Below are 10,900 nucleotides of genomic sequence, written 5' to 3'. Positions count from 1 at the left end.
CTAGTTGCTGGGAATCGAACTCAGGAATCCCACATCAGAGTCTGCAGTCTAACTCCCTGTGACCCATAAAGTGGTGAACAGAGCGACTGACCGACCGACCGACCGACCGACAACGCCATCCATAGACCCCTGCTGTTGCGGGGCTAAAAACATTAAAGCTGCAATAAGCGATTTTCTGACCACTAGAGGGTGACAGAAACCGTAACACATTTGTAAATAAAGCGCAGCAAAACTACTGGACTGGAGAGTCCCCTAAGGACAAACCTAGCAAAAGGACCGTGCATAAAGGCTTACAGCTAAACTAAACGTACTTACGGAGAAGTGTTGCAGGTTACCAGTCTCGCTTTGCCAGACTTTTCTCCCACTGAAGGTTACATGTCCCACAATGGCAAGTGAAGTAGGTAGCAAGTTTACTAGTTTAACAAGTTTACTCGCTCACTTCATCAATTTCGCCATTCCAAGAACTTTTTTCAGGAATGGGAGGGGCTGAGGGCCGCTTTTAAACAAGGAGGGAGGTGCCAAGCTAGTTTTAAAAAAAATTAAAAGCTACTGAATGGGCCGGGAGGAGCGGAATTTGACAAAAACTTAAGACAAGAGGTAAACAGCAACACAGCTGGCCCGCGTGTGTGGATATTGGTTTATATCATTATGTCTCAATGAAATCTCCACATAGCACACATTAGTTTAGGTTTGTAATTGTTATAAGGTCTGATATCGCTTATTGCAGGTTTAACAGTGTAAAGTGGGTCAGTTTATCCAACAGCAATCTAAAGATGATGATGATAATAAGGATCATGATGAGGATGAGAATGGTGAAGTTACAGTGCTAAGCAACTACTACACAACCTATTAGAGAGGGGATTAAAACTATACGTGAATAGTTGGTGTGTGTGTGTGATTGTGTGTGAGAGAGAGCAAAAGAGAGCTTATAAGTGGGTGAGCGAGCAAGTGTGTGTGTGTGAGAGTGAGAGAATGAGAGGGCGTGTGCACGTGAGCGAGCAAATGTGTGTGTGTGTACGCGCGCATGCATCCGTGCGTGTGAGAGAGAAAGAGGGAGAGTGACAGACAGTGCGAGATTAAAAACTTGTAGGTGGACAAACATTATTTATGACCGTGCTCCACATTGAGGTAGCGCACGCACACGCGCGCGCATACACACACACACACACACACAGTAGGGAGGGTTGTCTATTGTTCCGCCCTGGCCAATCGCGGGCTGAATATTTTCGGAGATAACCGACCAATCACCGTGTCTTTCCAGACACATATCCCCGCCCACTAGTCTATAAACGCGGGAGCCCCGGCTGGTAGACACGCCGCTGGCGACATAACGACTTTTTCTTCTCTTTCACTAAACGGAGTAAAAACCAACGTCCTTTTATTTTAGGTTATTTCTGACTGGACATTAGTTTGTTTCTCCCGAGGATATCTAACATGGCGGATAGTAAAGTGGAAAGCAGCGGAGAACTGAGTGCCAAGGTAAGGAAGAGAGAGGGATGGACAGAGAAAGAGGACAGAACGCTTTTTCTAGCTACTGGCTCCATTTATAACTATATTACTAACTAGCCTATTATAGTACAGTGTCAATATAAAGGAAGGATGGAACGACAGACTTTCTCTTTATCCAACATGATTCCATATCTTATGCCGCTTCACAGGCTTATAAAACTACAGTATTGTGTTAACGTTCTGTACTGTTAGTCCATTGAAGCGCCGAGGTAAAGCAGCTGTGTGAATGGATGTACAGCGGAGACGGGCTGCTTCTGCTGCTCTTGTCGGTGACCGGGATAGGTAAAGAAAACCCGACAGCTTCCCGGTGGCTTTGTAGCCCACCGCCTCTCTGTTTAGCCCTACAAAACCAGACTAGAATAGAATATAGCCCAATGTTAATCCACAAACTAGACAAATGGGCTCTAGTCTCCAGGTTTCTTTCTCAATAGACCGGACTTAGCCCGATACGTGCCATTCTCTCGCATGAGAGAACGGTGCGCCAACTTCACTGAAAAATCTGACAATTTAATGTTGCCTTGCTCATCGGCAAAGGTGCATACCGTATACATTATGGCTATTAACCTTTTCAGAATCGCTGGGGGCTACTCTTAAATTCGGCACTTGTATAATCCACTAAGCAGTACTTTATCTGAATAAAATCCCAACTTTTATTGTATTTCGTACATCGCGGAGTATTTATGACTGTGGGGATAACAAGAATATAGTAAAACGCAAATAGTACATTTTATTGAAACAAGTATTGCTTGCTTGATTATATGTATGAATTATGTGTACGAATTAAATATTGTCTCCTAACGGTTCAGAATTGGTTTGTCATGTTTTATGAGGTGTGTACTTCTGTCGACATGTCCACATTCAATTGTCAGATTTCTGGAAGGAGTTTGGTGTATTGGGGCTAGGACCACACTGAACCAACGTGGGCTCCCAACATATACTGTATTAGGATAATAACTACATTATCCAGCTTAGCCTCCTCAGTCGGTAAACTCCAATCGGTGACGTGACAGAACAATAACCGACCTCAGTTCGTTCGTCTCGAACTCCTGACTCTCGCCAGTCGCCACAGAGCTGCAGCTTACTAACTCACCAGAGAGCACGCGCGGTCCTTTGTTTATTATTATTGATGTTATTATCATTGTTTATATTATCATACCTTAGAATTTCGCGCCTCCCAGTTTCGTTCGTGATTCATTTTTATTATTCCCCGGTAATAAGGTTTCGCGCACGCCGTGCGGACCGTCTCCCTTGGTTCCGGTGTGGAGCGAGACCAAGGCGAGTATTGTTGATTTCGCGAGCCCCTGGTTTCGTTGCCCGAGGACGTATGTCACCTTAAGTACGAGGCTGCGGATTACGGTGTAGAATGAAGTGAGCGTGAGCCAGTACTGGTTTAACGGAGCCCGTGCTCTCCTCCAGTCGGCTGGTATTTTGAGCAGCCAGCTGGTGCGCGAAGGCAGGAGGGCATGGTCATGCTCGTCTCGCGGGACCATCAGTTTGTAAAACAGAACACCGTCTACCTGAACACCGACCAACTAGAATGTCAGTGCAGTCAGTCCTGCAGAAGAATAACACAGATTGATAGATTGATAGGCTGGAGGAAAGATCAGCCCCTACCAGCCATTGGCTGCCCACAAATGTGACAGACATGCAGGCAGACCAATCAAAAGGGCTGCAACTCATTTAACAAAACGAAAAGGCAGACTGACAGATATCGATCGATCGATAGACGGATTTTCGTGAGTGTGTGTTGAGGTACCAGGTAGTGTGTGTTTGGTTAACATACAGCACAGAAGCTACGGTGAAGCAGTTAAGATAAGCAACAAGACATGGAAGAAAGCAGCACGGCAGCTATGGAAGACTTTATTGTCATATTATAGTAGTGTAATAATATTGCATAGTATAGTGTATTTAGACACTTAGTATTGCTGAATTAGCATATTGAATTGAAATCCAATTGCACAGTGCTCAGTGTTATATTTAGCTTGTTAAACGAATTTTAGAATGGCAACCTGTATTCTTATTTTCATTATTAGTAGTATGCCGCCTTGCTGTTCTGATAAAGTGAAGCCTCACCTTGGCACCCGCTCTGATTAGGTGCCAGAGAATAATCAGCCGTGGTTCCACAGGGATTTGTAGTCCTTTTTAGGGGTGTGTCTTGTGGTTTCCCTATGAGGCTTCATTCTGAATGGACTACAGCAGTGATAGACAGTATCAGGTTGCAAACTGGCGGCAGGAGATGGGAGGGACTTAGAGAGAGCTGACCAATAGGAGGTCAGAGCATCAAAGCACCACCTTTCAATAAAAGGCAACATGCAGTACAAGTTAGTGGAAGGGAGGAGGAGGGAGGGGCAACCCTCTGTTACATTCCCGCTTCTTTCAGTAGAAAGCAATACTTCCATGGTAGAAAGCAGTTACTGTAGCCCTCTTTCATTAATCAGAAAGCTCCATTTTCTCAAGCCTGTGGGTGTGGCTGACAGGGGTGGGGTGGGAGGGGGATTGCAGTTAACTAATAACCAAACCACACCCACTAATTTCCAATCAGACCTGGACCAAATTGCATTTGCAAGTATTCTAGGGAGTAGGAGAAGTGCGCTTCAAAAAAGGGTTTCCAGTGTGGAGTGGTGCTTAGACCAAAAATTTACCGTCCAGATGAAAAAATGTGATGGCACAGCCAAAGAATAAAAAGTAAGGCAGAGAACTTACATTTCACTGATTTACTTTGCAGCAGCACATCAACAAAACGGTGGCTGGTAAATCAGTGAAATGTAGGTTGTCTGTCTTATGTATTCTGTATTCTTTGGTTGTGCTAACACATTTATTCATCTGAACAGCATTTGAAGTACTTTCATTGTTTTGTTTTTGCTTACTTAGATGCCAGTGGGATGAGGTAATTATTAATACTACCACCAAGTTATACAGGCAACCAATAATAAGGTCAAAGGTTAAGGTCTGACAATACTCTTAAGAATGAGCATGTAAGAGGGAACTGCTAGGAAAGAAAAAAGACTACACAGACAATACAAAGTTCAGACAGCTGCAGGAAAGTATTTAAAATTCTTACCTCCCTGTGATGAACAACTTACCTGACACTATGTGAAGTATCCTCCTGACGCAGGAAACACTAGCCATTGAGTGCCCTCTGCAGGTAAAAAAAATATAAGAACACTACAAATTATTTGCAACTGCTCAGGTCACTTTCAAACTCATGGGAAAGTTGAATCTCTGAAAAATACTGTCAAACAAGTTTGGTCATTAAAGTGTTTCTCAGCTTTACTCCTTAGGGGTATTGTGAACCTAATTCAGCCAAACACCACATCCTATGGGTTGGTGAATGCCATATTGTGTGTGTGTGTGTGTGTGTGTGTGTGTGTGTGTGTGTGTGTGTGTGTTGTGTGTGGTTTCAGGAGCTGAAGGAGAAGAAACAGGCAGAGGAGACAGAGAACGGAAAAGATGCTGCGGCCAACGGCAAGACTGTAAGAACAGCCTCCTTCCTCTTCTTCCAGCTTGTAGAGCATTACTGGTCCTCCTCTCCGCCCGCTGACGACCAACATAACTCTGTCCTGTCTTATCCCGTTAGGAGGAGGAGAACGGGGAGCAGGAGAACGAGGTAGAGGAGGAAGAGGAGGACGTGGGGGAGGAGGAGGAAGAGGATGATGGAGAGGGTAGGTGTCTTCACTCTGTCCTGGAGAAGAAGGGATGAGGAAACAACAGAGAGACATGATACTCAGAAAATGGTCAACCAACACTATTCTGTTGAGAGTGAGAGAGACAGTGTGACAGAGAGAGATACAGAGAGAATGGTTTGACTGATATGGGTTTTTAAAGGCAGACGCCAATATTTTGCGCTGATATTCAATATCTTTAAATTTGACTATTTTCATGCCAAATGATTCCCCATATTGAGTAGTATTCATTGTTTCCCATGACTCCAAATTATGGTTAGTTACCTATAGAGTAGGCTAACTTACCAACCAATACATGCTTACATTTAGAAAACTGCTACTTTTCTTTCCAAACTCTAGCCTAGTTAAGCTGTTGCTCCAGAGGGAGAGAAAAGCTTCATATGTTGACTCAAGAGTAGAGCTGGTCCGCCACCTGGTGGCCAGACTGTGTATCTGCACAACTTCCTTCAATAGATTACATTGAGCTCAATGCAATCAAGTTCCATCCAAATCCAATCTAGTTCATTTCAATTTAACTCAATTCAATAGCCTTTAAAGAGGTTTGACGCGCATAGCATAGCCGTCTTTTAATGTTAATATTTCTTTTTTGCACAAAATGGATAAACTAAAATAAGTAAATGATGGCGGTGGATGTGAGATGAAGGGTTGATCAAACAGAGTGACCCTGACCATAAAACACCAGATGGAAAACCAATCTGTGCTGCTGAATTACAAGAAGAGAAATAAAAAGTTGTTGTGAACTTTGATTCTAACTAGCATTTAAGAAGGTGTTAAATAATTCACTTTGGTAGGACACTGTCATATTTTAAATGTGAAGCACCTCATGGATCCAGAAAGTAACTCACTCACATACATATTCATTCATTCATTCATTCACTCACTCATGGTTAGCCTATCTGCCTCTAGTGGCCACCACCACTCTCTTACTAGTCTAAAAAAATACATGTAACACAATTACAAATATGTTGAGACTACTATTTAATTCTGTGTCCTGGATCATTTTTTGCCAATTGTCAATATTGAGAGCTCACGGAGAGGGCTGAATGCCTGTAATACCATCAGATCCCCAAGGTGGGTAAAGCTGGAAGTTCAGCTCCTGAATCTTTTGTGGACGTGTTTGTGAAAGCGGCCTACCAGAATATCATAAAAATCTACATTTAACCTGCTGAAACAATACGCTCCAAAAACAACAACAGTCCACATATAGAGAGCTCTGTGACAGATTGTGATTATCTGTGTATTCAGGTGATGAAAATGATGATGAAGAAGATGACCTTGATGGGCTGCCGGGGAAGAGAGCAGCTGAGGATGATGATGATGATGAGGTGAGGACAAGCTGAACGGCGATGGGACAGAGCCGTATGGTTCAGGAAACAAAGAAAGCACACTCACCTGCTATCTGAAAGTGACAGTAGCTCTGTTTAAAAGCTTGAAGCACCCCCATGTCACGCACACCCGCACTCCCTTGTCGGCAACCGAATCCAACCAAAACTGTCCACAGTGAAACTCACTGCAGCGTAGCGCCTCGGTTTCTGTTGACATTGGTGGGCAACCGGAGCACAAGTAGGTACTCCCAGCCACTGTTGGCTCAGTCTGCATCGTCCCAGCTAATCCTCAGCCTCCCTTTGTTGCATTTCAGCAGTGACGTTATCCCCAACATCCTCTGTGCGTTTATACTGGGAAGTCATTTTAGCTGCCGTTCTCAACTACAATAGCTGACCACATAACCCCTAGGCTCCCTGGAGGCAGAGATAAGAATACAAAACGTATCTCAGCCAAACTCCCCCTGTAGTTTTTTCAATAGGATTTTCATAGGATTTAGGGAGCTGTTCTAGTACAGTTTTCAAGACAGGGGAGAGTAGTGTGTTGCCTGTTTCCACAGTATAAAGTCACTATGATTAGTCTGTATTTTTCAGTGATATTAATGGTGTGTTACTTTGAGGTAATCACTTACCCTACATCATCATGGAGGTCTGGCCACAGTTCAGAGGATGTCTGTAGACCCAGCAGGCACCGCTGATGTTCCACAACAGTGACTGGGAGTGACTATCTGGCCTCATACTGGGCTGAAGATGAACCCATGATTGTAGCCCTATGAGTATGACCTCCAGCATAGAGCCATAGACAGTCTGACCACACTGGCAGGTTAAGTAGGGTTATACCAGTATTTTCAGATTGAAACTGTCGATACTTGATATTCAATATATTTAAATTTGATCATTTTCCTGCCAGTAAAATCCAAGTTTCCCCCAGAATTTCATTCTTGTCAGAATGGCAATGAAACAGCATTTAGACCATCATGGGACACTAAAACTCTCCATTGAAAGCCATACTAATGAAATTCTTTTAGTCTTGGCAGATCTTTAAGGCAGGGTGACCCACCCTACCTATTCAATAGTAGGGAAACTCTGGGATACATAACTGCTTATATTACTTACTTTAAATGAAAAGTTACAGCTGCAATAAGTGACATTTTCTGACCATTAGAGGGTGACAGAGACTTTAACAACTTTGTAAATAAAGCCATATACGCCCACTGCACTACTAACTGACCATATTAGCTGCTAGCAGCGGCAACGGCTTAGCTGTTTAGTTAGTTCATTCATTCATTCAACCTTTATTTAGATCTCGGCATCATAAAGATCTATCTAAATAAAGGTTGAGTAAACACAGGTTGAGAGTACAGAGTAAAATACACAAAAAAATAAAATAAATAACCAACGAGAAAACAAATAAACAAACAACAACAGAACACAATCAAACACAGTTAAAAACAGTTACATTCATGAGTGGTGCAGTTTGCAATTATGGTTTTAAATTGACCCAAATGTACAATTGTGTCCAGTTTCAATGTATGTTGCAAAGTGTTCCAGGTGTGTGCAGCACAGAAACTAAAGGCAGTCTTTCCAAATTCAGTGTTTGTACGTGGTACTTAGCCAATCACTTGAACGAGTTGAATAGTGACTATAGGACCAATTTAATAAAGAAGTAATATATGATGGCAAGTTGCCAATAAGGGCTTTATAAATAAAGAGGAACCAATGCCTGTCACGTCTTACTGTTAGGGATGCCCACCAAAGCTTTTCATACAAGAAGCGATGATGTGTGGAATAACTGTCACCGGTAATAAATCTTAGGGCAGAATGATAAACTGAATCTAGGGGTTTAAGAGTGGAGGCAGTTAGTAAGAAAAAAGGGTGGAGAAAAAAAGGAAAAAGAAGGAAGGTGGAAGGAGGAAGAAGATAACGAGGAAAAGAAAATCCATGAAAATTGTTTGAGTTTACAGTAGCTGGTTAAGCCATATACTGTGTAAATATATATATATATATATATATATATATAAAATAAGCCATAAGAGAAGTAGGTTACTCTTGAGGTTGCTTAGAATTATGAACAAGAGTTTCAAAATTAATCACCAGGGGCAGAACATGAGGACTTCCACAAACAATAAGGGCAGATTTTTAAATTCATTTGTTTCATCTTAATTCTTGCTTCATATGCTTCATCTGGTCAAAATGGTTTCTCACACTATAAGCAAGATACTGATGGTCAAATATCCCCTAATTCCCACTGACTTGCAAGACAAAAAGTTCAAAACATTGCCAAAAAAAATCATTTTTGAGGTAACTATTAGTACACATCATAAAAACCCCTACCTGTCTGTCTGCTTGCCCACTGGAAGGATGTACTGGAACATATTGCCATTGCACAAGCCGACCGAACTCACCACGTTATATTCCTTTATTTCCAGGATGATGTTGGAACCAAGAAGCAGAAAACAGACGACGACTAGAGACTCCGCAGCGCCCCCCCTCTGCCTGGAGGACAACTACACCATCAACAAGACAGCCAGTTTTCTAGCAAACCTTCAAGACTTCAGAGTCCTCCCTTCTTAACAAGAATACTTTTAAAATAAGGAGAATTTGTTTGTATTTTTATTTACATTTTATATTTTTGTAAATATTGTTAGGAGGTCGGCCATTTTGCGACAGTGATCTCTCCGGTTATCAAGTGGTGCTTTGAAGACTTTTAGATCCATCATATTCATCATCTATCTCCCGTCCAAAAACCCTGTATGAACCAACCAGAAGCATCCAGCCGAGCATTCCAGCCCCACACACCTTAAAAACACTGCAGCATCTCCAACACATCCCCGTGTCTGCTTACACACACACACACACCCTGGCTTACTTTTAATACAACACGTTAAGTTCTAGAGTCAGTAGTAACAAGGTGTGTGTTGTCCTGTAGTCACACGGGTGTGTTAAAGTGACTCAGCGTTTTTGAGAGTGCTGAGTGTGTATTAGTTGTATCATCCAGTGGTAGTTTGTATGAGACGTCAAGGCCGTAGCTTTCTGCTGTCCGTCCGTCTGTATCTGTCCGTCTGTTATGGCCTGGTTTTAATGGTTTTATGTCCGTGATATTTTGTTAAACAATAAACGGGAATTTGATTTTGTTCGTTCTTAACTCTGTGTGCATTAGTTTCTATCTGTCAGAGGCTGCGTTTACCTGCAGGAAAAGAAAGAAGAGAATCTGTTAATGTGAGCGAGATCTGATCTTTTCAACAGGCAAAAATCTTCAGATGCGAGTCGCACCAGCTGCATTTCCACAGGGAAGTCAGATTTCCAAGCCTGATGTTCTCATGGCTGATTAAACAGAGGAAACCAGATTCCATGTGGTTTCTCCCTGAAGCCAAGAGATCAGATCTATAAAGATCGTATCTGTGGCGCCTGTGAAAATGCAGCCGTAGGATTAACCATCAGATGTCTCCTGTTCCTGTGTGAATGTAGCCCCGTAAGAAGTGATTGTCATAGAAGCTCAATGTAAATGCCTCATCATGCCTTAACATGGAGAAAACCTGGTAGATTATTCTGATGAATAAATTGACCTGAAATAATTGTCCTCTGACAAATGCTTCTTTGACCTCCCTTCACCTCCCTTCTCCAGAGATTTCCTCCTGGGTTTTTACATCATCTGCGTTTAGGCTGAAGATGCAATACAATAGAAATGAATGATAACATCTTAATTATGAACAGTAAAAGCTGCATAACATTTTGTATAATAGTAATAATTGCCTGGTATGTTCTGGATTTACTAACATACCTATTGTAGATGAAAATACAAGTAAAGATCGTTTTAATCTCCCAATTAAAAATGGTGAACTGGGCAATTGGCCCAGTGTTGTTAATAAGCAGCTAAATGACTATAAATTGTGGAAAAAGTACTCAAATCACTTACTTAAAAAGTAAATATTCTGCATGCAAAAGTTTACTTAAGTAAACGTATATAAGTATTAGTAGTAAAATGTACTTAAGTATCACAAGTAAAATCAGTGTGTTAAACTATTGAAGCATTAACCTGTAAGAAGTATTTTAATGTTGTCGATCTAACTGCTCCATATACTGTTGGGGAGTTTAAACTCTAACAATGCAACATATTTTATGAGCTTATCGTATGTTTTGCATGTAAAACCTTATTCTGCAAAGTAACTAGTAACTCCAGCCATCAGATACAGTAAATGTAGTGGAGTAAAAAGTACAATATTTCCCTCTGAAATGTAGTGGAGGAAAAGTATAAAGTCTCACAAAATGGAAATACTCAAGTAAAGTGCCGGTACCTCAAAATTATACCCAAGTAGAGAACTTGAGTAAATGTACTTACGTTCCCCCTCTGATTATTAGAGTCTGTGCGAAATCAACTAACAGTAC

The 10,900-nt window shown here is 41.8% G+C and overlaps 1 protein-coding gene across 1 annotated transcript; it reads left to right on the top strand.

Annotated features, from left to right (window-relative positions):
- Window positions 1-1,305: 1,305 nt before the first annotated feature.
- ptmaa (prothymosin alpha a) lies at window positions 1,306-10,090 on the top strand. Its single transcript, XM_071915934.2, has 5 exons — window positions 1,306-1,479; window positions 4,914-4,982; window positions 5,087-5,171; window positions 6,438-6,517; window positions 8,944-10,090. Exons 1-5 carry the CDS (start codon window positions 1,435-1,437, stop codon window positions 8,983-8,985), a joined length of 321 nt encoding a protein of 106 aa, XP_071772035.1. The 5' UTR covers window positions 1,306-1,434; the 3' UTR covers window positions 8,986-10,090.
- The last annotated feature ends 810 nt before the right edge of the window (window positions 10,091-10,900 follow it).

This window comes from Centroberyx gerrardi, chromosome 9, assembly GCF_048128805.1.
Source record: "Centroberyx gerrardi isolate f3 chromosome 9, fCenGer3.hap1.cur.20231027, whole genome shotgun sequence".
NCBI classification, from domain to species: Eukaryota; Metazoa; Chordata; class Actinopteri; order Beryciformes; family Berycidae; genus Centroberyx; species Centroberyx gerrardi.
This window is presented reverse-complemented; position numbering and strand designations above follow the sequence as displayed.